General features: G+C 46.6%; 1 protein-coding gene across 1 annotated transcript in view; it reads left to right on the top strand.

Annotated features, from left to right (window-relative positions):
- Nucleotides 1–21,768, top strand: part of LOC308196708 (uncharacterized protein) — a 47,086-nt gene extending 25,318 nt beyond the window's left edge. Inside the window, exons 31-41 of the mRNA XM_080596107.1 lie at nt 839–13,663; nt 15,883–16,047; nt 16,255–16,505; nt 16,940–17,114; nt 18,187–18,230; nt 19,097–19,219; nt 19,326–19,424; nt 19,778–19,900; nt 20,235–20,280; nt 20,689–20,800; nt 21,082–21,768. Of these exons, the coding sequence (XP_080452233.1) occupies nt 839–13,663; nt 15,883–16,047; nt 16,255–16,505; nt 16,940–17,114; nt 18,187–18,230; nt 19,097–19,219; nt 19,326–19,424; nt 19,778–19,900; nt 20,235–20,280; nt 20,689–20,800; nt 21,082–21,295 (14,177 nt within the window). The 3' untranslated portion in view covers nt 21,296–21,768. The remainder of the gene's footprint in view (nt 1–838; nt 13,664–15,882; nt 16,048–16,254; nt 16,506–16,939; nt 17,115–18,186; nt 18,231–19,096; nt 19,220–19,325; nt 19,425–19,777; nt 19,901–20,234; nt 20,281–20,688; nt 20,801–21,081) is intronic.
- Nucleotides 21,769–27,312: the final 5,544 nt, after the last annotated feature.

Below are 27,312 nucleotides of genomic sequence, written 5' to 3'. Positions count from 1 at the left end.
AAACCATTCCTAATTGTTAATCTTTAACAATATCGTATTCCTGCAATGCACTTCTACATTATTCCTGCAGTTAACTCATTGTACTGGCCATCTAATTGTGAAAAATTGAGAAATATTTCAAGAAAATTATACAATACTACCACAAGAACTGTACAATTAAATATAAGTCTTCTGTTAAGCAGATGTAACATTGATATGGAGAAAGTGGTACATATTCCATATGCTTATTTTCATAATGTTAAGAATATGACAAGAAATGTTATTAAAGTAAGAAGAAACTATGTATATATTAAATTATATCCTAAATATTTTTCATATGTTTATTATTTCAACTGTATAAACTACTATAAACTATTATATGAAGCTAAACTATTAGTTTATATTGGCAGTTTACAAATATGTGACATGTTATAATACTAAAATAAGTAGAAAAGTCATTAACCGGTAAAAATATTTTACATTATGTGTAGTTATGTAGCTAAGCATAAATAACTAGAGATAATAGTATGAAAAATAAAAAATCCTCTTACTTCTATTGTAACAGGCATGAGATCACATTATCTTATCTATCAACATTCCACATAACGCATGTTACATTAACTATATTTAAATACAATTTTTTAATGTCAGATTAAATACAACTAGAAAAAAATACAGAGATGAGATAGAAACCTACCTTAGAAATGAAACTAAAGGCTGTCAAAGAAAGTTTATTAAAATTAAAATACTATATGAACATATATACTATTACGTAAAACAGTAAAATATATGAAAATAAATAATTACTGTCACTTTAGTAACAGAAAACAAGACTTATATTTCTTCCTTTTAATTACAGAAATCACAACCACAACACCAGTGACAACTGTATGTGTGAAGAATGTATGTGAATGGTCAGAATGGTATGATAGCACACAGCCTAAAACCGGAGAGGACAGTGGAGACTATGAAAATTTTGAAAGTCTAAAAAAGAACGGATACAGCGTTTGTAAAAACCCAAGCGGAGTTCAATGCAGAGCAGAAGAACACCCAGATATAGGAATAGAATATCTTGATCAAATAATAGAATGCAGTCAAACCAGAGGATTGATATGCAATAACAAAGACCAAGAATCTAAGCAATGCTATAACTACAACATCAGAATACTATGCTGTAGTTATAAACCATGTTCAGAAATACAAACAACTACTGCTATAGAAACACCATTTACAATACAGACAAAGACACAACCACCAACTACAGGAAAACAAACAGAAGCTCAAAAAACAGATGTAACAACATTAACACCAAAAGTCACAGAGATAACAGAAAGCACAACCACACCAAAACAATCCACCACAACTAGCAGTAGTGCCACTACCATCAAGACGTCTCCCTCTGTCACAAAAGGCACAACCGCCATCATCGCCACACCAACAGAGCCCATTGCATCTACCAGCAGTGCCAGCACCGCCAAGGCCTCCACCCCTCTGACAGAAGGCACGACCACCACCGTCAGCACACCTACCAGCAGTGCCAGCACCATCAAGACCTCTCCCCCTGTGACAAAAGGCACCACCACCGTCATACCAACAGCGCCCACCTCACCCACCAGCACCAGTACCGCCAGCACCTCCGCCACCACGGGCATCTGCCACGAGCGCTGTGCCTGGACACAGTGGTTTGACGTGGACTACCCAGCCCCCGGTAGCGACGATGGAGACATAGAGACGTTTGAAAATATCCGAGCTGCTGGATTTGATGTGTGCATCAATCCACTGGACATCAACTGCCGTGCTGAAAACTACCCCAACAGGAGCCTGGAGAGCCTGGGCCAGGTACTGCAGTGCAGCGTCGAAAAAGGCCTTGTGTGCAGAAACAAGGATCAGATCAGCAAGTACCCCATGTGCTTCAACTACCAGGTCAGTGTGCTGTGCTGTGACCGCAACCACTGCGAGACAACACCAAGCACCACGCCAAGCTCCTCAACTACGCCCACTCCTGCAGAAACGTCCACTGAGACAACTCAGACTCCCGCACCACCCACTCCTTCCTCTACTCTACCCGAGCCGACAACGCCAACCAGTGCTGGCACCACGGTTGTGCTCAAGACCAGTATCCCTCCAACACGGGGCACGACCATCATCAGCACATCCACAGCGCCCACCTCACCCACCAGCAGTAAAAGCAGACCCACGACCACTGCAGAAACGACCACAACGTCCTCCACAACATCCATTCCGGTTGAAACGTCCACTGCGGCAACACCTACTCCAGCATCACCCACTACTTCCTCTACCCTTCCCCAGTCAACGATGACGACCACCACCAGCACCACGGTGATCAGCAGGACCTCCACCTCTCCGGCACAGAGCACAACCACATTCACAGCCCCAAGCAGTGCCAGCACCGCCAAGGCCTCCACCCCTGTGACAGAGCCCACAACCACCATCATCATCACCACACCAACAGAGCCCATCGTGCCTACAAGCAGTGCCACCACCATCAAGACCTCTCCCCCTGTGACAGAGTCCACAACCACCATCATCAGCACACCAACAGAGCCCATTGCATCTACCAGCAGTGCCAGCACCGCCAAGGCCTCCACCCCTCTGACAGAAGGCACGACCACCACCGTCAGCACACCTACCAGCAGTGCCAGCACCATCAAGACCTCTCCCCCTGTGACAAAAGGCACCACCACCGTCATACCAACAGCGCCCACCTCACCCACCAGCACCAGTACCGCCAGCACCTCCGCCACCACGGGCATCTGCCACGAGCGCTGTGCCTGGACACAGTGGTTTGACGTTGACTACCCAGCCTCCGGTAGCGACGATGGAGACATAGAGACGTTTGAAAATATCCGAGCTGCTGGATTTGATGTGTGCATCAATCCACTGGACATCAACTGCCGTGCTGAAAACTACCCCAACAGGAGCCTGGAGAGCCTGGGCCAGGTACTGCAGTGCAGCGTCGAAAAAGGCCTTGTGTGCAGAAACAAGGATCAGATCAGCAAGTACCCCATGTGCTTCAACTACCAGGTCAGTGTGCTGTGCTGTGACCGCAACCACTGCGAGACAACACCAAGCACCACGCCAAGCTCCTCAACTACGCCCACTCCTGCAGAAACGTCCACTGAGACAACCCAGACTCCCGCACCACCCACTCCTTCCTCTACTCTACCCGAGCCAACAACGCCAACCAGTGCTGGCACCACGGTTGTGCTCAAGACCAGTATCCCTCCAACACGGGGCACGACCATCATCAGCACATCCACAGCGCCCACCTCACCCACCAGCAGTAAAAGCAGACCCACGACCACTGCAGAAACGACCACAACGTCCTCCACAACATCCATTCCGGTTGAAACGTCCACTGCGGCAACACCTACTCCAGCATCACCCACTACTTCCTCTACCCTTCCCCAGTCAACGATGACGACCACCACCAGCACCACGGTGATCAGCAGGACCTCCACCTCTCCGGCACAGAGCACAACCACATTCACAGCCCCAAGCAGTGCCAGCACCGCCAAGGCCTCCACCCCTGTGACAGAGCCCACAACCACCATCATCATCACCACACCAACAGAGCCCATCGTGCCTACAAGCAGTGCCACCACCATCAAGACCTCTCCCCCTGTGACAGAGTCCACAACCACCATCATCAGCACACCAACAGAGCCCATTGCATCTACCAGCAGTGCCAGCACCGCCAAGGCCTCCACCCCTCTGACAGAAGGCACGACCACCACCGTCAGCACACCTACCAGCAGTGCCAGCACCATCAAGACCTCTCCCCCTGTGACAAAAGGCACCACCACCGTCATACCAACAGCGCCCACCTCACCCACCAGCACCAGTACCGCCAGCACCTCCGCCACCACGGGCATCTGCCACGAGCGCTGTGCCTGGACACAGTGGTTTGACGTGGACTACCCAGCCCCCGGTAGCGATGATGGAGACATAGAGACGTTTGAAAATATCCGAGCTGCTGGATTTGATGTGTGCATCAATCCACTGGACATCAACTGCCGTGCTGAAAACTACCCCAACAGGAGCCTGGAGAGCCTGGGCCAGGTACTGCAGTGCAGCGTCGAAAAAGGCCTTGTGTGCAGAAACAAGGATCAGATCAGCAAGTACCCCATGTGCTTCAACTACCAGGTCAGTGTGCTGTGCTGTGACCGCAACCACTGCGAGACAACACCAAGCACCACGCCAAGCTCCTCAACTACGCCCACTCCTGCAGAAACGTCCACTGAGACAACCCAGACTCCCGCACCACCCACTCCTTCCTCTACTCTACCCAAGTCGACAACGCCAACCAGTGCTGGCACCACGGTTGTGCTCAAGACCAGTATCCCTCCAACACGGGGCACGACCATCATCAGCACATCCACAGCGCCCACCTCACCCACCAGCAGTAAAAGCAGACCCACGACCACTGCAGGAACGACCACAACGTCCTCCACAACATCCATTCCGGTTGAAACGTCCACTGCGGCAACACCTACTCCAGCATCACCCACTACTTCCTCTACCCTTCCCCAGTCAACGATGACGACCACCACCAGCACCACGGTGATCAGCAGGACCTCCACCTCTCCGGCACAGAGCACAACCACATTCACAGCCCCAAGCAGTGCCAGCACCGCCAAGGCCTCCACCCCTGTGACAGAGCCCACAACCACCATCATCATCACCACACCAACAGAGCCCATCGTGCCTACAAGCAGTGCCACCACCATCAAGACCTCTCCCCCTGTGACAGAGTCCACAACCACCATCATCAGCACACCAACAGAGCCCATTGCATCTACCAGCAGTGCCAGCACCGCCAAGGCCTCCACCCCTCTGACAGAAGGCACGACCACCACCGTCAGCACACCTACCAGCAGTGCCAGCACCATCAAGACCTCTCCCCCTGTGACAAAAGGCACCACCACCGTCATACCAACAGCGCCCACCTCACCCACCAGCACCAGTACCGCCAGCACCTCCGCCACCACGGGCATCTGCCACGAACGCTGTGCCTGGACACAGTGGTTTGACGTGGACTACCCAGCCCCCGGTAGCGACGATGGAGACATAGAGACGTTTGAAAATATCCGAGCTGCTGGATTTGATGTGTGCATCAATCCACTGGACATCAACTGCCGTGCTGAAAACTACCCCAACAGGAGCCTGGAGAGCCTGGGCCAGGTACTGCAGTGCAGTGTCGAAAAAGGCCTTGTGTGCAGAAACAAGGATCAGATCAGCAAGTACCCCATGTGCTTCAACTACCAGGTCAGTGTGCTGTGCTGTGACCGCAACCACTGCGAGACAACACCAAGCACCACGCCAAGCTCCTCAACTACACCCACTCCTGCAGAAACGTCCACTGAGACAACCCAGACTCCCGCACCACCCACTCCTTCCTCTACTCTACCCGAGCCGACAACGCCAACCAGTGCTGGCACCACGGTTGTGCTCAAGACCAGTATCCCTCCAACACGGGGCACGACCATCATCAGCACATCCACAGCGCCCACCTCACCCACCAGCAGTAAAAGCAGACCCACGACCACTGCAGAAACGACCACAACGTCCTCCACAACATCCATTCCGGTTGAAACGTCCACTGCGGCAACACCTACTCCAGCATCACCCACTACTTCCTCTACCCTTCCCCAGTCAACGATGACGACCACCACCAGCACCACGGTGATCAGCAGGACCTCCACCTCTCCGGCACAGAGCACAACCACATTCACAGCCCCAAGCAGTGCCAGCACCGCCAAGGCCTCCACCCCTGTGACAGAGCCCACAACCACCATCATCATCACCACACCAACAGAGCCCATCGTGCCTACAAGCAGTGTCACCACCATCAAGACCTCTCCCCCTGTGACAGAATCCACAACCACCATCATCAGCACACCAACAGAGCCCATTGCATCTACCAGCAGTGCCAGCACCGCCAAGGCCTCCACCCCTCTGACAGAAGGCACGACCACCACCGTCAGCACACCTACCAGCAGTGCCAGCACCATCAAGACCTCTCCCCCTGTGACAAAAGGCACCACCACCGTCATACCAACAGCGCCCACCTCACCCACCAGCACCAGTACCGCCAGCACCTCCGCCACCACGGGCATCTGCCACGAACGCTGTGCCTGGACACAGTGGTTTGACGTGGACTACCCAGCCCCCGGTAGCGACGATGGAGACATAGAGACGTTTGAAAATATCCGAGCTGCTGGATTTGATGTGTGCATCAATCCACTGGACATCAACTGCCGTGCTGAAAACTACCCCAACAGGAGCCTGGAGAGCCTGGGCCAGGTACTGCAGTGCAGCGTCGAAAAAGGCCTTGTGTGCAGAAACAAGGATCAGATCAGCAAGTACCCCATGTGCTTCAACTACCAGGTCAGTGTGCTGTGCTGTGACCGCAACCACTGCGAGACAACACCAAGCACCACGCCAAGCTCCTCAACTACGCCCACTCCTGCAGAAACGTCCACTGAGACAACCCAGACTCCCGCACCACCCACTCCTTCCTCTACTCTACCCGAGCCGACAACGCCAACCAGTGCTGGCACCACGGTTGTGCTCAAGACCAGTATCCCTCCAACACGGGGCACGACCATCATCAGCACATCCACAGCGCCCACCTCACCCACCAGCACTACTGCCTCTACCCTTCCCCAGTCAACGATGACGACCACCACCAGCACCATGGTGATCAGCAGGACCTCCACCTCTCCGGCACAGAGCACAACCACTTTCACAGCCCCAAGCAGTGCCAGCACCGCCAAGGCCTCCACCCCTGTGACAGAGCCCACAACCACCATCATCATCACCACACCAACAGAGCCCATCGTGCCTACAAGCAGTGCCACCACCATCAAGACCTCTCCCCCTGTGACAGAGTCCACAACCACCATCATCAGCACACCAACAGAGCCCATTGCATCTACCAGCAGTGCCAGCACCGCCAAGGCCTCCACCCCTCTGACAGAAGGCACGACCACCACCGTCAGCACACCTACCAGCAGTGCCAGCACCATCAAGACCTCTCCCCCTGTGACAAAAGGCACCACCACCGTCATACCAACAGCGCCCACCTCACCCACCAGCACCAGTACCGCCAGCACCTCCGCCACCACGGGCATCTGCCACGAACGCTGTGCCTGGACACAGTGGTTTGACGTGGACTACCCAGCCCCCGGTAGCGACGATGGAGACATAGAGACGTTTGAAAATATCCGAGCTGCTGGATTTGATGTGTGCATCAATCCACTGGACATCAACTGCCGTGCTGAAAACTACCCCAACAGGAGCCTGGAGAGCCTGGGCCAGGTACTGCAGTGCAGCGTCGAAAAAGGCCTTGTGTGCAGAAACAAGGATCAGATCAGCAAGTACCCCATGTGCTTCAACTACCAGGTCAGTGTGCTGTGCTGTGACCGCAACCACTGCGAGACAACACCAAGCACCACGCCAAGCTCCTCAACTACGCCCACTCCTGCAGAAACGTCCACTGAGACAACCCAGACTCCCGCACCACCCACTCCTTCCTCTACTCTACCCGAGCCGACAACGCCAACCAGTGCTGGCACCACGGTTGTGCTCAAGACCAGTATCCCTCCAACACGGGGCACGACCATCATCAGCACATCCACAGCGCCCACCTCACCCACCAGCAGTAAAAGCAGACCCACGACCACTGCAGAAACGACCACAACGTCCTCCACAACATCCATTCCGGTTGAAACGTCCACTGCGGCAACACCTACTCCAGCATCACCCACTACTTCCTCTACCCTTCCCCAGTCAACGATGACGACCACCACCAGCACCACGGTGATCAGCAGGACCTCCACCTCTCCGGCACAGAGCACAACCACATTCACAGCCCCAAGCAGTGCCAGCACCGCCAAGGCCTCCACCCCTGTGACAGAGCCCACAACCACCATCATCATCACCACACCAACAGAGCCCATCGTGCCTACAAGCAGTGCCACCACCATCAAGACCTCTCCCCCTGTGACAGAGTCCACAACCACCATCATCAGCACACCAACAGAGCCCATTGCATCTACCAGCAGTGCCAGCACCGCCAAGGCCTCCACCCCTCTGACAGAAGGCACGACCACCACCGTCAGCACACCTACCAGCAGTGCCAGCACCATCAAGACCTCTCCCCCTGTGACAAAAGGCACCACCACCGTCATACCAACAGCGCCCACCTCACCCACCAGCACCAGTACCGCCAGCACCTCCGCCACCACGGGCATCTGCCACGAACGCTGTGCCTGGACACAGTGGTTTGACGTGGACTACCCAGCCCCCGGTAGCGACGATGGAGACATAGAGACGTTTGAAAATATCCGAGCTGCTGGATTTGATGTGTGCATCAATCCACTGGACATCAACTGCCGTGCTGAAAACTACCCCAACAGGAGCCTGGAGAGCCTGGGCCAGGTACTGCAGTGCAGCGTCGAAAAAGGCCTTGTGTGCAGAAACAAGGATCAGATCAGCAAGTACCCCATGTGCTTCAACTACCAGGTCAGTGTGCTGTGCTGTGACCGCAACCACTGCGAGACAACACCAAGCACCACGCCAAGCTCCTCAACTACGCCCACTCCTGCAGAAACGTCCACTGAGACAACCCAGACTCCCGCACCACCCACTCCTTCCTCTACTCTACCCGAGCCGACAACGCCAACCAGTGCTGGCACCACGGTTGTGCTCAAGACCAGTATCCCTCCAACACGGGGCACGACCATCATCAGCACATCCACAGCGCCCACCTCACCCACCAGCAGTAAAAGCAGACCCACGACCACTGCAGAAACGACCACAACGTCCTCCACAACATCCATTCCGGTTGAAACGTCCACTGCGGCAACACCTACTCCAGCATCACCCACTACTTCCTCTACCCTTCCCCAGTCAACGATGACGACCACCACCAGCACCACGGTGATCAGCAGGACCTCCACCTCTCCGGCACAGAGCACAACCACATTCACAGCCCCAAGCAGTGCCAGCACCGCCAAGGCCTCCACCCCTGTGACAGAGCCCACAACCACCATCATCATCACCACACCAACAGAGCCCATCGTGCCTACAAGCAGTGCCACCACCATCAAGACCTCTCCCCCTGTGACAGAGTCCACAACCACCATCATCAGCACACCAACAGAGCCCATTGCATCTACCAGCAGTGCCAGCACCGCCAAGGCCTCCACCCCTCTGACAGAAGGCACGACCACCACCGTCAGCACACCTACCAGCAGTGCCAGCACCATCAAGACCTCTCCCCCTGTGACAAAAGGCACCACCACCGTCATACCAACAGCGCCCACCTCACCCACCAGCACCAGTACCGCCAGCACCTCCGCCACCACGGGCATCTGCCACGAACGCTGTGCCTGGACACAGTGGTTTGACGTGGACTACCCAGCCCCCGGTAGCGACGATGGAGACATAGAGACGTTTGAAAATATCCGAGCTGCTGGATTTGATGTGTGCATCAATCCACTGGACATCAACTGCCGTGCTGAAAACTACCCCAACAGGAGCCTGGAGAGCCTGGGCCAGGTACTGCAGTGCAGCGTCGAAAAAGGCCTTGTGTGCAGAAACAAGGATCAGATCAGCAAGTACCCCATGTGCTTCAACTACCAGGTCAGTGTGCTGTGCTGTGACCGCAACCACTGCGAGACAACACCAAGCACCACGCCAAGCTCCTCAACTACGCCCACTCCTGCAGAAACGTCCACTGAGACAACCCAGACTCCCGCACCACCCACTCCTTCCTCTACTCTACCCGAGCCGACAACGCCAACCAGTGCTGGCACCACGGTTGTGCTCAAGACCAGTATCCCTCCAACACGGGGCACGACCATCATCAGCACATCCACAGCGCCCACCTCACCCACCAGCAGTAAAAGCAGACCCACGACCACTGCAGAAACGACCACAACGTCCTCCACAACATCCATTCCGGTTGAAACGTCCACTGCGGCAACACCTACTCCAGCATCACCCACTACTTCCTCTACCCTTCCCCAGTCAACGATGACGACCACCACCAGCACCACGGTGATCAGCAGGACCTCCACCTCTCCGGCACAGAGCACAACCACATTCACAGCCCCAAGCAGTGCCAGCACCGCCAAGGCCTCCACCCCTGTGACAGAGCCCACAACCACCATCATCATCACCACACCAACAGAGCCCATCGTGCCTACAAGCAGTGCCACCACCATCAAGACCTCTCCCCCTGTGACAGAGTCCACAACCACCATCATCAGCACACCAACAGAGCCCATTGCATCTACCAGCAGTGCCAGCACCGCCAAGGCCTCCACCCCTCTGACAGAAGGCACGACCACCACCGTCAGCACACCTACCAGCAGTGCCAGCACCATCAAGACCTCTCCCCCTGTGACAAAAGGCACCACCACCGTCATACCAACAGCGCCCACCTCACCCACCAGCACCAGTACCGCCAGCACCTCCGCCACCACGGGCATCTGCCACGAACGCTGTGCCTGGACACAGTGGTTTGACGTGGACTACCCAGCCCCCGGTAGCGACGATGGAGACATAGAGACGTTTGAAAATATCCGAGCTGCTGGATTTGATGTGTGCATCAATCCACTGGACATCAACTGCCGTGCTGAAAACTACCCCAACAGGAGCCTGGAGAGCCTGGGCCAGGTACTGCAGTGCAGCGTCGAAAAAGGCCTTGTGTGCAGAAACAAGGATCAGATCAGCAAGTACCCCATGTGCTTCAACTACCAGGTCAGTGTGCTGTGCTGTGACCGCAACCACTGCGAGACAACACCAAGCACCACGCCAAGCTCCTCAACTACGCCCACTCCTGCAGAAACGTCCACTGAGACAACCCAGACTCCCGCACCACCCACTCCTTCCTCTACTCTACCCGAGCCGACAACGCCAACCAGTGCTGGCACCACGGTTGTGCTCAAGACCAGTATCCCTCCAACACGGGGCACGACCATCATCAGCACATCCACAGCGCCCACCTCACCCACCAGCAGTAAAAGCAGACCCACGACCACTGCAGAAACGACCACAACGTCCTCCACAACATCCATTCCGGTTGAAACGTCCACTGCGGCAACACCTACTCCAGCATCACCCACTACTTCCTCTACCCTTCCCCAGTCAACGATGACGACCACCACCAGCACCACGGTGATCAGCAGGACCTCCACCTCTCCGGCACAGAGCACAACCACATTCACAGCCCCAAGCAGTGCCAGCACCGCCAAGGCCTCCACCCCTGTGACAGAGCCCACAACCACCATCATCATCACCACACCAACAGAGCCCATCGTGCCTACAAGCAGTGCCACCACCATCAAGACCTCTCCCCCTGTGACAGAGTCCACAACCACCATCATCAGCACACCAACAGAGCCCATTGCATCTACCAGCAGTGCCAGCACCGCCAAGGCCTCCACCCCTCTGACAGAAGGCACGACCACCACCGTCAGCACACCTACCAGCAGTGCCAGCACCATCAAGACCTCTCCCCCTGTGACAAAAGGCACCACCACCGTCATACCAACAGCGCCCACCTCACCCACCAGCACCAGTACCGCCAGCACCTCCGCCACCACGGGCATCTGCCACGAACGCTGTGCCTGGACACAGTGGTTTGACGTGGACTACCCAGCCCCCGGTAGCGACGATGGAGACATAGAGACGTTTGAAAATATCCGAGCTGCTGGATTTGATGTGTGCATCAATCCACTGGACATCAACTGCCGTGCTGAAAACTACCCCAACAGGAGCCTGGAGAGCCTGGGCCAGGTACTGCAGTGCAGCGTCGAAAAAGGCCTTGTGTGCAGAAACAAGGATCAGATCAGCAAGTACCCCATGTGCTTCAACTACCAGGTCAGTGTGCTGTGCTGTGACCGCAACCACTGCGAGACAACACCAAGCACCACGCCAAGCTCCTCAACTACGCCCACTCCTGCAGAAACGTCCACTGAGACAACCCAGACTCCCGCACCACCCACTCCTTCCTCTACTCTACCCGAGCCAACAACGCCAACCAGTGCTGGCACCACGGTTGTGCTCAAGACCAGTATCCCTCCAACACGGGGCACGACCATCATCAGCACATCCACAGCGCCCACCTCACCCACCAGCAGTAAAAGCAGACCCACGACCACTGCAGAAACGACCACAACGTCCTCCACAACATCCATTCCGGTTGAAACGTCCACTGCGGCAACACCTACTCCAGCATCACCCACTACTTCCTCTACCCTTCCCCAGTCAACGATGACGACCACCACCAGCACCACGGTGATCAGCAGGACCTCCACCTCTCCGGCACAGAGCACAACCACATTCACAGCCCCAAGCAGTGCCAGCACCGCCAAGGCCTCCACCCCTGTGACAGAGCCCACAACCACCATCATCATCACCACACCAACAGAGCCCATCGTGCCTACAAGCAGTGCCACCACCATCAAGACCTCTCCCCCTGTGACAGAGTCCACAACCACCATCATCAGCACACCAACAGAGCCCATTGCATCTACCAGCAGTGCCAGCACCGCCAAGGCCTCCACCCCTCTGACAGAAGGCACGACCACCACCGTCAGCACACCTACCAGCAGTGCCAGCACCATCAAGACCTCTCCCCCTGTGACAAAAGGCACCACCACCGTCATACCAACAGCGCCCACCTCACCCACCAGCACCAGTACCGCCAGCACCTCCGCCACCACGGGCATCTGCCACGAACGCTGTGCCTGGACACAGTGGTTTGACGTGGACTACCCAGCCCCCGGTAGCGACGATGGAGACATAGAGACGTTTGAAAATATCCGAGCTGCTGGATTTGATGTGTGCATCAATCCACTGGACATCAACTGCCGTGCTGAAAACTACCCCAACAGGAGCCTGGAGAGCCTGGGCCAGGTACTGCAGTGCAGCGTCGAAAAAGGCCTTGTGTGCAGAAACAAGGATCAGATCAGCAAGTACCCCATGTGCTTCAACTACCAGGTCAGTGTGCTGTGCTGTGACCGCAACCACTGCGAGACAACACCAAGCACCACGCCAAGCTCCTCAACTACGCCCACTCCTGCAGAAACGTCCACTGAGACAACCCAGACTCCCGCACCACCCACTCCTTCCTCTACTCTACCCGAGCCGACAACGCCAACCAGTGCTGGCACCACGGTTGTGCTCAAGACCAGTATCCCTCCAACACGGGGCACGACCATCATCAGCACATCCACAGCGCCCACCTCACCCACCAGCACTACTGCCTCTACCCTTCCCCAGTCAACGATGACGACCACCACCAGCACCATGGTGATCAGCAGGACCTCCACCTCTCCGGCACAGAGCACAACCACTTTCACAGCCCCAAGCAGTGCCAGCACCGCCAAGTCCTCTACTCTTGTGACAGAGCCCAAAACCACCATCATTACCACACCAACGTCCTCCACAACATCCATTCCGGTGGAAACATCCACTGTGGCTACCCAGACTCCATCATCAGGCAGTACTGCCTCTACCCTCCCCAACACAACGATTCCATGGAAGACAGGGACTACAGTTATTCTTCCAACTTCTGTTTCTTCTACCAGCCAAAGTACCACCACCTCTATATTTCCCACTAGGTTTACCACCACTGGTAGCCCAGGTATGTCATTGTCAATCTCTCTTATGTTTGGAAGCAGTTACACTGTTATAAGAGCATTGCTGTCTTTATCACCTAGTTCAACGTGCTGCTTCTGGGTTGGGTCTATCCCAGACAGGATTACAGACTGGGGGACGAACTCATTGAGAGCAGAATCCAGACAGGGACTTGATGGTTCTGGTGGTCAAAAGTCTTGCCATGAACCAGCAGCTTGTGTTTGGAGTCCAGAAGCCCAACTGAGTCCTGGGCTACATCAAAAGAGTTGTGACCAGCAGGTCCAGGAAGATGATTGTTCCCCTGTACTCTGCCCTCATGAGGCCCTGCCTGGAATACTGCATCCAGGTTTGGGGCCCCCAGCACAAGAAAGATGAGACCTCTTAGAGTGAGTCCAGAGGAGGGCCACAAAAATGATCAGAGGGCTGGGGTACCTCTCCTATAAAGAGATGCTGAGAGAGCTGGGGATGTTCAGCCTGGAGAAGAGAAGGCTCTGGGGAGACCTCATCACGGCCTTTGAGTACTTAAAAGGGGTCTTATAAAGAGGTTGGAGAAGGACTCTTCACTCAGGTAGATAATCACAGTATCACAGTATCACAGATTTCTAGGTTGGAAGAGACCTCAAGATCATCGAGTCCAACCTCCGACCTAACACTAAGTACTCCACTAAACCATATCTCTAAGCTCTACATCTAAACGTCTTTTAAAGACCTCCAGGGATGGTGAATCAACCACCTCCCTGGGCAGCCCGTTCCAATGCTTAATAACCCTTTCGGTAAAGAAGTACTTCCTAACATCCAACCTAAAACTCCCCTGTCGCAACTTTCACCCATTCCCCCTCGTCCTGTCACCAGGCACGTGGGAGAACAGACCAACCCCCACCTCTCTACAGCCTCCTTTAAGGTACCTGTAGAGAGCGATAAGGTCGCCCCTGAGCCTCCTCTTCTCCAGGCTGAACAAGCCCAGCTCCCTCAGCCGCTCCTCGTAAGACTTGTTCTCCAGACCCCTCACCAGCTTGGTCGCCCTTCTCTGGACTCGCTCGAGCACGTCCATGTCCTTCCTGTAGCGAGGGGCCCAAAACTGAACACAGTACTCAAGGTGCGGCCTCACCAGAGCCGAGTACAGGGGCACAATCACTTCCCTAGACCTGCTGGCCACACTGCTTCTTATACAGGCCAGGATGCTGTTGGCCTTCTTGGCCACCTGGGCACACTGCTGGCTCAGAAGCCGAAAAGTCCTTGGCCTGGTGTAAACACTGCTCTGCAACAATTAAAACATCAGCATGTTATCAGCGCTCTTCTCATCCTAATCCAAAACATAGCACCCTACCAGCTACTATGAGGGAAAATTAACTCTGTCCTAACTGGAACCAGGACACAGCCGACTATCAACCAATACTCCCAGGTGATAATGATAGGACAAGGGGGAATAGTTTTAAACTGAAAGAGGATAGATTTAAATTAGACATTAGGAGGACATTCTTCACTGTAAGGATGGTGAGGCACTGGCACAGGCTGCACAGAGAAACTGTGGATGCTCCATCCCTGGAGGTGCTCAAGGCCAGGCTGGATAGCCAACCTGATCTAGTGGGTGGCATCCCTGCCTATGGCAGGGGTTTAGAGTTAGATGATCTTTATGGTCCCTTCCAACCTGAGCCATTCTATGATTCTATGATCTTCTGTTACTTTTTCCACAGTCATCCATGCTTCTTTTAACACAGAAACCATTTTTTATTCCATTACTCCCTTTGCTACTTGTAGCTGTGTTAAATCTTTGAGTGGATTCCATGGTTTGATAATACTTATCCTGAGTCAGGGGAAACATGAGGAATCAAGCGTTGGATAATACGGAATATAAAGTTATGGTATACTTTTACTGTGTGCTCCTGCTTGTAGGACACTCGCCATTGCAACTGCAAATACAATAGCTTCACAGAAGAACATGTCTGAAAAAATTATTGAGATTTTTCTCACAGTTGTGACAGTGATGAGTCTGAAACTTCTGAAAATATTCGAGCCGAAGATTTTAACATTTACAAAATCCAGATGATACCTGGTGTAGAGTTGTAAGACATCCCTGATCTCCATTTAACAAAAGTGGATCAAATAGTGGAATGCAACCAAATGTTGCCTTTAGTTGCCTGAATGTTGAACAGTCCCCTGCACTATGTTGGAATTATTTGAACCAAAACCTGTGCTGTGAACTAAACTATGTTTTGTGCTTAACAGTATCTACATCTGGTACCTCACAGTCAAGCCACATAACAACAAGCACTTCTGCGATCTTCAGTTCTTCCCTCACCACAGCTTTCACAACAGAAGCAAGTACAATTGTTACATTAAGCAGACCAACTCCATGTTTTTGTCACGTCTTTGGTGATTTTTTTTCTCCTGGTGAGTTTCTTACTTTATGGTTGTAAAAATTTTCTAAAGCAATATGAATCCTTAATAGTGTATTCTGTTACAGACAACTACTCAAAATCATCCAAACATAGATCTTTTAATAGATATATTATTCACTATTTACTTCATATTTTCACTTTTTTTTTTCCAAAGTCTTTTCATTAGTCTTTTAATTTCTCCTTCATCTTTTCTCTACAGGGGAAGTTGTATACAACAGAACAGATAGGGCTGGATGTAATTTTTATGCGCTTTGCAGCAATGAATGCGAAATTGCCCCATTTCAAGGGCCATGTCCTCCAACAACTCCTTTAACTTCAGAGTCCTCAGAAACAACAACACAAGCCTCCTCATCCACAGAACACATATTTTCTTCTGTCTCACCAACCACAGCAACATCCCTCACAACTGCAGCAGAAAGAAACTGTACTGATGTCAGTCCTCCACGAAAGGTGGTTACTGTTATTTTTTCTAATATATGACCTTTGCAAAAACTGCCCAGTGTCTGTCTTCTATTAGCCAATTCGAATCATCTTGCGTGTATTTCAGTAACAAAGGTGGTCATGTTACAAATGGCCTTATAGCACTTAAAACTAGTACCATTAGGCTTTTAAATCCCCTGGAGATGGAAAAGCTCATTAATATCATGGCAGAGACTTTTTAAAATAAAAGATTCAAATGTCATGGCAATAAGTAGACCTGCTATGAAAATGTTAGAATGGCCTTCCTTCTACAGAGAAGAGATAATTCCGTGATTGTTCTCAAAATCATATGCTAACAAATTTCTCATCTGAAATCCTTACCAATCTTGAGAGTCTAATGCAGGTTGACCCAGAATAATTAGGGTGAAAGAGCACTTAAGAATAAATGATTTATGTATTTTCAGCCTGGAGAGAAATGGACAAGTGAATGCCAGGACTGTCTCTGTGACCCACTCACTTCTACTGTGCAATGTCAGCCACTCCCATGCCAAACAGCTCAGACACTAATTTGTGAAATAGGATTTGTTTCCACACCTGTTTTACCATCAAAAGACCCATGTTGTCCTGAATTTGAATGCAGTAAGTATTAAAAATACATATGCACACACCAAGCTACACACTGTGGGAAACAACACTAAGCAGGTTCTAAGCAGGTTCTATATATATCACGGTAACAGCAAAACCTTCCTTAAATTGTTCTCACTCAGTGAACACACATCAATTTTTTGCTAAATATGCATTAAAAGTTCATCTTAAAACAAAACATTATTTTCAATGAAGTCTGCTGAGAATTGGAGCGGGTGGAAGAGCAGGATAACACTCTGACCCTTCAAGTATTTGATGTACCTCAAGTCTCTCTGTATCTGGCTATTAAGGTTATTAATGTATTTTATGTTATTAGTGTAATATTGAAGCACATTAATATTGGCCTAACTACATCTAAACAAAGATGAATAAACATAAGGATGAGCCAGCAGACAGCTTTATATTTAACTGCTAAAGTAGGTAACACGAAGCAACAAAGTGAATCACCATCAATAACTGAAGTACAAAAAAACATAATTACACATGCTATTGTAGAACACTGATGAAAATTTAACAATTCAATGTATATATATGTTTATATATGTATATTTTTTATAAATGAATCAAAACCAAAAGATAACCATAAATTAAGCCTGAAGTAGGGAGATCAAAAAGGAACTGCAAGGCTTGAAGTAATTCTGTGAAAGCTATGAATGGAATCTGCCACGTTACTATATTACTACAGTAAGAAATACCACTTTTCCACTTGATTTTCCAACCAAGCTTCATTCTGAGTAGTATCAATAACAAAGGCATCTTTGAAGACTACTGGACTTAGAGGGTTCAAAGAGGAAACTACTTTAATTTGAAGTAAACCCAGGGCAAGAAGGGGATTTTTCACATATAGCTCCAGTTTGATGCTATTTCTGCTCAATTCTTCTATCTAATTAACAGATGTGGTTATTATTTTAATATCTAGCTATACTGTAAAAATGAGGTCTAACCACACAGGGCTTGAATTCAAGTTTTCCATAATCTCTGCGTTTTTAACAAACCTTGATAACATCTTGACTTCTCTGAAAATCTCACAACTTAAGTTTACTTTGGATTTTTTGTTGTTTTTCAGAACGAATACCCAACATCTGTGTGGTTAATGGCACAATGTATATGGTGAGAATGATACTTACAATGCCCTATTAACAGAACTGAAATGTACACCCTTTCCACCACAAAAGCCCTTGAGAAAATTCTTTTCCCAATTCATGTCATTCCATCTCTAACCCTAAACTGAATGTGTTTTTTTTCTTCTTCTAATGTCAAAACCAAAACTGTCCCAGAAGAGTTCCTCGAGAGGGAGTGTAAAACAAGAGTGTGTCATTTTTAGTGACCTACTTTTTTTAAAAAAGTCTTCTCCTAGTTGTGGATTTTTTTTTCCTTTTTTTTTTTTTTTTTTTGCAGAGGACCTAATGCATCACCTGAGCTCAGCTGTTATTTGAAATAAGCACTGAAAACCTTCAAAAATAAAGCCAGGATTTTTGTTTTAATTGATACATAAATATTTTGCTGAAATTGGTACCTAAATCTTTTTCAAAATTTAAACAGCAGCACCACAGCCTTATGGGGACACATTTTAAAAAGACTAAAATCCACCTGTGAATTTGTATCACTGCTTATGTATCTCCAATTATTTTAATCTCCATTTGTAAGTTATAATTGTTTTATAACCTCTGAAAATGTCTTACATGAGAAAAAAATCTTAAACAGAGCATTGAAAAGCTGGTAAAATACTGAGGTCGTACAAACTGGTCATACCTGCATTTTATTAGTTACTTTTTCATATCACTTTGTTTAGATTCCTCCTAATGTTTTCTCGTAAAGCATAAAGTCAAACAATTCTATGTTCAAAGACAATTGAGAAACTCACATTTCCATTTCAGCAGCCATTAATAGTACACAACAATGCTTTCAACCCTGCTGATAAACTATAAGGACACTGTTTAGATTTTATTGTTGTTCCCATCCCCTCTCTCTTCCAGCCTGGAACGACCATAGCAATTGATTCCTGTAAGAAATGTGCCTGCAGTTCTGAGAAAGATCCAGTGACTAGTAAAAATATTGTGCAGTGTGAACCAGTGCAATGTGAAACATCTTGCCCACTGGTGAGTTCTGATTCTCTAGGATGTCTCATCAGCCCTCAATTACAGTAAGACTAGAATTAGCCACCACCAACTCAACATACTTTCTCTTTCATCTCTATACGAGTAGGGTCATGAATATAAGATTGAGGACGGAGACTGCTGTGGGAAGTGTGTTGAAGTAGCTTGCACAATCAAACTAAGTAACAACACTATTCAGGTGCTCAGCGTAAGTATTCTATTCAATTTCATATCTCAATCAATGTGTTCCTTCCTAGTAAGAATCAATTTAACATTGAAATCATTCTGAGAACTACAGAGTTTTCTGAAGACTCACTTGGAAAAAGAAATTCTTGATATTTGCGATTAACTGGGTAATGGTAACCATTCAGATGTAGGATTTCAGCTTTCAAGCAAGCCAGTTTGCAAAATTCGGCTTTTCCCATTTGCGGCTTGAAAGAACTTCAGATGCATCTCAGATGCATCTTTGATTGAAGTGTGAGACCTTAATTAGCCAGACATTTTTGAAGTAACCACGCTATACTTGATCTCAACGGATTTTTTTTTCTCTTAAAATCATAGGTTGATGAGATTCTGCCACTTGATCTCTGCAGCTACTACAAATGTGAAAAAATTGAAGATCAATATGTTACAGTCCAAACTAAAAAAGTGTGCCCTGAATTCGATCCAACAGAGTGTGATACTGTAAGTTTTAATCAATTCTTCATCTATCAAATGCAGCTTAAAAGCTCAAGGGGGGCAGGGAAGCAAGAAAGAATGCAAAAAATCACTTTCATTAAAGTTGCAGAATGAAATTAATCTTGCTGTAACAATACTATTGAGAGAAGCTTAGTATTTTTACGTGAGCCTACAAGGATTCAAGACTTTTGTGGTGGGGACTCAGCCAGTAAGACACCCATGGTTTCATTTTGTTCATCACAGAGGAGCCTTCTTCCCAGTATTAGTAATGTTAACTTGTATTCATACTCCTGGTTGTCATCCATGCTTTAACACAAATCCTTTCTTTACTTCTGCAAAGGATGAAGCAGAGACTACTCCTGACGGCTGCTGCAAGATATGTAAACGTAAGTAATACTGTGTTCATGTTTTCTACTTCTAAACAGCTATATTCAACTTCTGTCCATATTCAGGTGGAAGGAAGGATTCATCACTCCTCCAGTTTTCACTTATTCTATTTATCAAGACCCTTTGTTTCGGTTTCTTCAAAAGGAAAAAGCAAATGCTTGCCAGTATTGAATACCACAACTCAAGCCACCGATGCTCAAGCCTCAGCACAATCTTCCAAATACACTGTACAGCTGAGATCAAAGAATAACTTGAAATCCCTAAACACATTACACAGTATCCCCTACTGTTGCATACTGTACATATATTCTCAATAATAAGACCTCACGCACAGTGAAGTTGTTTAAGCATGTAGTTCTAAACTGGAGGTTTGAAGCATCTGTTTATTTTTTCCTGTTCTTCTGAAGCTACGAACTGCAAAGCTTACAGCACAAAAACTGTGATCCGACATGAAGACTGTGAATCTTCTGAACCTGTTGAGCTGGCCTATTGTGAAGGGACGTGTCCTGGCTCCTCTGTGTAAGTTCCAAAAAAATAATTTAGCATCTCTTTAGAGTCATTTATAGTGTGGTTTCTGTTAACTTAATCACAGAATAGCAACAAAGTTCACATGTTCACAATTTCATTGAGTAGAATCAGACTCAATTAAAGAACAGTTTCACTATTGAAAATATAAGTTACTAAAATCACAGTCATAGGATGGTAAGGGAGGGGGGTATGTGTGAAAAAAAGTCACTACGGGGTTCCTGGGTGTTGATTTTTAATGAGAATATATGCCTTCTTTTTCTGGCAAAATACAGGTATTCTCTTGAAGCAAACCAGATGCAACATGAGTGTAGTTGCTGCCAGGAGTTCAGCAGCCAAATAAGAGAGGTGACCCTGACTTGCCAAAATGGAACAAGCATAAATTATAACTATGTCTATGTGGAACAGTGCCAGTGTATGAATGCGTGCACTTCACAGATCTCTCAAATAGATGGTTACCAATCAAAAATCAGTGAAAAACTGACATGATCATTGCAAAAAGAAAACAGAGAGCCTAGGGAAGCTAGAATCACATTTTCCTGAAAATAACCTGCACTCCTTCTTTAACTGATACTATTTCAGTTTATCTTTTCTTTTATCTTACCTTTTTTTGTAAAAACAAAGAGTTAATTTTTTTATTTAAGTGATACCGTTTTGAAGGTGAAAAATAAATGACCATGTAAAATATCTTGCTGTACATTATGCAAATAGGCCAGTATGTATCAGTGCCATCACAGATCACAAAACTGACGTTCTACGAAAAGACTAAAAGGGCTCTAAAAACAAAACCAGAAAACAGTGTAGCTACATTGCACTTCACTCTTGTGACTAGAGAAAGTTTTATTGGATAGCATTTTCATGGATGTAATGCTCTTGACAGACATCACACAGTGACAGAGAAAAGACTTTTGCTGTTCATTTTGTCTCTTATTTGATCAATAAAACTTTCAGCATTTTTCAAATGCATGAGTGGTGACTTTGATACTTGTGTTCACTATCTAAATGATGGGAAGTTAATGACAGAGTTCTGTGTTGTTTTTTTTTTGTTGGTTTTATAAGATCAGATGCGTGTAATCTCAGTTTCCTGTATTATCTAACAGTTTTTGAATGGATTTACACTAGAGAGAAATATGGCTGCATTTTCCCACAGTAGTTCATCACGTTTACCTGAACTGTTTGGAGCATTTACCATACCAGTATCTGTTATAACACAAAGCCTGATATCTGACCTGAAGGCTTGGCTGAAAAACAAAGGAGGAACTGATTGATCAAATAATTACACATTTTATACATGTTTATTTAGAAGTGAAATTCAATCCCTGAATGAAATCAGTAGCACCCTCTCTATTGGCCTTCACAGGCAGGACCTGATCTCATATTGGGATTATCCAGAGGGAGGCTTTACATTTTAGCATTGAACTCCGTATCACAAGTACAGAGTTTGCCAGACCCACAGCAAGAACACAGGCTTCAAGCAGGGTTACTACCTATGACAGCAGAGCAAACAGTACTTCCTGTGCCTTCTCCGATCTCTGATAAAGCCACTTGTCATTGGGAACACAGGCTGGAGCCAGACCAGCCATGCTCTGTCTGTTCCACAATTTCACCACTGCATTCTCAGACCATGAACCCCAGGTATCACTGTGAGAAGACATCAGAAGAGTGACTGGTGGGTCAAGCAGTTTGACAGCTTCAGTGCAGCTTCCCATATCTCTGGCTCCCGCAGTATTTAGAGCTTTGGGCATACCATGACAGGAACAGAGTGAGCCTGCTGGGATCCAGAACTGTGGTGGCATGCATAACCAGCACACCTGCCATGGGAGGGCTTGCTGCGTAAGAGGCATTCACATACACCGGCCATGTGAAACCTGGCATTATAATGCTGAGCTAGTAATCGAAATTTGGGTTGGGCAAATCAATGCCTGCAGAGTTCACAGGTCACTGGGTGCAGAACTCAAAATCCCAGTGACAGTAACATAAAAACAAAATCTAAACACTTCTGAAGTTGCCTTTGAGTTCAGACTGAAACCAGTGAAATTGAAACCAGTGAAATTTGGGTGCATTTCCCCTTCCTCTCCACCACCCTAATCCCTATACTTCAAGTGTTTAGTACCACGTTCACAGTTTACAAAGCTTCCCTAACTTTTCCTGGGCTGCTGGTTTTCCTGAACTGAAGTACTGTGTTAGCACATTAATAGGACGTTCAAGTTCGAGTCTTAAACTGCCCTCTAATGGTCATTTACTTTTCTAAGGAGAACTAACACAGGACCTATTTCCTTAATTCTACTGGAGATATTAACCTTCATAGAGCATCTTCATCCATCAGAGAGATCAGTAATAGTAGCAGTTAAAAATATTTTAATTCAGTGTAAACTATGGAAGATGTAGAGGTTATTCCTCAAAGCTAGATATCAAATGAGATCCTCAATGGGCATGTACCACATTCATGGAAAAGAAATAACACCATAATTGACAGGTCAGAAAATATGATTGTAGTTCAGGTGTGGTGTTTTGTGGTTTTTTTTTGTACTTTAACACCAGTCCTTTGGAAAATGCTGGAAACCACTGAATTTTCTCTGATGTCCTTAAAATACAGTTTCTCATATTTTTTAAGGGAAATTTCTCCTCTTGATATTCCCAGATTATGCACACACTTTCTTCAAAGTTTGCTTGGGACTTGGAGAAGAATTGAGAAACAGGAAAATTCACCATAATTGGGAGCTGTTCCCAGTTTACAGCATCAATTCAATTTCATAGAATCTTTTAAAATTACTTTTAATCTATTTGGCTATTTTCTAGTCCTCCATCTGACTGATCGTTGTCAGTAGTTTCTCTTTTGGAAAGCCTAGAGCAAGTGTAAGTAAATCAATGTGGAAGGCAAAGGGCCTTGTAAATGAATGCTGTGCAAATATCTCATCCAGTTCAATTCGGTGATAACTAAGTTCTGTTCTCCCAGTTATGAGCTCTGGCTCTATATTATGGATGGTCCTTTGAAACTTGCAAGTGTCTTATGTGTAAGTACGTACTACAGTTCCACAAATACACTGACTTTTACCAAGCACTTATATTTGCCCAGTTCTAATGTGAGATCAGACAATAAAACCTTTGAATTAGTTGCTAATGGGACACACTTAAATTCTCAATACACTCCACGGATTTGTTTAAATGTCAGAACATTGCCACATCAGTAAATTGCACTAACTGGGTAGTTTCACCATATATGCATATTACCACATGACCTTCCCTAATGCACAAGTCCACCATAGTTAGTTAACTAGAGAAATTACTTATCTATTTCCTAATGTAGGCAAATGCTTTTCCGTGCTAAGTTTACATGAAACATCAGTATACTTCATTATGGTAAATATAGGATGAAAAGTCTGTTTCAGTTTCAGGTTATTTTGATGCCCCCACACAAATTTTTAAACCTCATGCTACAGGCCATATGCTGATTTTTAATTAGAGCTGTGAAAAAAATAAATCTCATTTTGCAACTTTCTCTTACCAGTATTATAAAAACGGACACAAGGCATGTACCTCACAGGGTTATTTTCTATGCAATGATCTCAGTATCAGTTTCTGCCAGCAGTAGTACATAGGTTGGACTGACTGCCAGCCTTATTCCTGTTAGGGCTCAAATGAAAATGAAATATCCAAAAGGATATATATTACAGCTTTCTATATGTGGTTAATTACCAATTAAGAATACGTAGTTGATGGTTAAACACTTGAAAAATCTAACAATAACCTAAAGTTTCTCATGCAGCAGTGCTTACCACATGATCTGCAATGAAAAAGGGCCTGATCCGAAACAGTAAGTTTTGTGAAAATATCCCTTTGATACCAGGCTGCTTTGAATCAAACCCCGCATTTAAGGAAAAAGACAGAAAATGTTGTTTACATTGTTAAGTACCTCACCCCTGAAAGTGCTGATTCAGTTCAGGTAATACTAACAAGCTTAGGTACTGCAGCCTTATTCTCATGACTAAACTGAGTAGATTTGCTACTCAATTGCTATAAGAAAGTTGCTTCTTAAATACTTCTCAGACTTGTTGGAAGCATTACTATTTCTTGGCTGCATACACATCTCTTTACAAAAGAAGGTGCCAGCACACAATACTGAAATCCATTTTCCTTCTCTAATTAGACTGTGTTTTTCCAAGAAAATATACTGATATGTACTTGAAGATGCAAGTATATTCATGGAGAGCTGAGACAGCCTACTCTTGGTACCATACCTCAAAAGTGAGGTGAAACAGGACATGAGAAATCCCTTGCAATCAGATTATCATCTGCATAGAATTTCTCAGTCTCACCTATTTTAAGTTCTTACAGTATCTAAACTGTACACAAATGTGCCCTTTCTAACCAATTAGAGATTTTAATGGTATTCAATTAAATTCGAATTTACACTTTGTAAAAATAACTCAAGTAGTAATTTTCTTCATAACGTTAAAAATAATTAGAAGTACTAGTAAAAAATAAACATTTTTCAACACTTCACTGTAACTCTTGAAGTAAAAGATGAAAAATAGCAATACCCCCACCCCACTTGTTTACAAGTTTCTCCATATTTTCTGGCACCATTTAAGTTAGAAAGAATTTAGAACTTACTACAAAATTCCATGCCATTAAAACCATGCTGTCATAGCCTTTTAAGTTTTATACTTTCTTCAGTAGTGATACTGCAGTGCCAGAACTGCATATCTGATTCGTCTTTCTGTTCTTCAATGCCTCTCACTATCTGCAAAAAAGCAATCGTGTGATCAAAAAACATGAGGCAGACTGATAAAAACTTTTGTAATCAGTCTGTTGTTTGAGTTTGAACACACCTACAGCAGACCAGTATTTTCATTCTGTAAATTTTTATTAAATGAAGTAATCAAACCCTAAACTAAACTGAAATTGTTGCTAGCTTACTTGCACAAGATTAAATTTAAAAAAAGAATCTAGTGATAATAAGCAAGCTTATTTCACACTGTTTTGATAAAGAACAGAATAAATAGTGTTTATAAAGGGTATTCCATTTTGTGAGCTGGCTCTAAAGCATGTGTTGTAGCATCTCTTTAAAAATTACTTAGTGCTTCATTTCTTTTTATGTTTTAAAATAAAAAGTGAATTAAGCATTTCATATTAACCTGAATCCCTCACATTAAGCTGAGTACCATTACAGAAATTGTACATTGTAGGGGGGAAAACCATGACCAAGAGCCAAACTACTGAAACTAATCCAAAAAGAAACATGGACAGCACAGACACGGAAGCTAAACAGCACAGTGAGTTAAAAGATACAATAAACTTATTTTATAATTGGAAATATATTTAAAGTAAATTCAATCATCCCTCATTCACTTCCAATGAAGAATGCATTACAATTAAAAAGGTTCCTCAGTCTGCTTCATATTCCAGATTATTACACTGAATACTTCAAAAGTATGTTCTAAATGAATTCTTCAAATATTTCGAACAGCAGTATTTTCATGGTTCTCCCACACATGGAAATACAGATGTAGCGAAGATCTATTTCAATCTACTTGCTTCTACAACTTCACTATTGAAATTTATATGCAGCTTTTTCTTCAAAAGTTGTGTACTATCAAGTACAGCCTGTTTTCCTTACAAAATTAATTCTGCATTTTGGCAAATAGTAAAAAAAAAAAAACCTTCTGATGTATACAAACAGTAGTATGGAAATAGTTCAACTTGGGTTTCTGAACAAGATTCCTGAAGACCTGGGAAAGAAGGCTGAAATCTCCAGTAGGCTACAACTTAAAACAGCAGCAGAGAAGACTGCTAATAAGGCTTATTTCTCCTGCTTACTCCAAAAAAAAAAAAAGCAAACAAAAAAAACTCGTATTTGCATTTCTTCCTAGAGGCCCTGTTTTCACTGATATACTTACATGTTTTAAGAATTCAAAATACACTGATTTCTTCTTACACCCCCAAATACCATCACTGGTTGATTAGCATTGAAATTAAAATGCTAATAAATACTAACATGTTAAATAGATGTTTTAGCAATCACAGGAAAGCCAACATTTGCTTACATAAATTAATTCACACTTTCCTCATCTCTCACAGCGTGCTGGAGAAACGTGAGAGCAAACGGTAAGCTTCAGAACACAAATCAGGATAGGCACTGCCACTCAATGGTTACAAGAAAGCACAATTTGAACTTGATTTCATTTCGAATTAGTTACTAAGAAAACATCTTTGAAATTCATTCATTTATTAAATACTAGCACAAAGCCAGTTCATGTTGTAGCTAAAATTGCACATAACAAGGTTTGTTCTGTACCTCTTCACCAGGACACCACTCTTACCTAGAGAATTCTCATTCCCTTCACACTGCGCAGTATTTCCTCCAACCCCACACACAACCGTCCTCCCTTCCTCCCCCAACTCCATCCTTTGCACACTGCAACCCCACTACACCCTCATTCTGCCCTCTACACCTGCAATAGCATAACATTTTCTGGAGTAGCACCTAGAGGAGTTAGAAACAG

Source organism: Anser brachyrhynchus (genome assembly GCF_964034855.1).
Source record: "Anser brachyrhynchus genome assembly, chromosome: 5".
In the NCBI taxonomy this organism is placed as follows: Eukaryota; Metazoa; Chordata; class Aves; order Anseriformes; family Anatidae; genus Anser; species Anser brachyrhynchus.
This window is presented reverse-complemented; position numbering and strand designations above follow the sequence as displayed.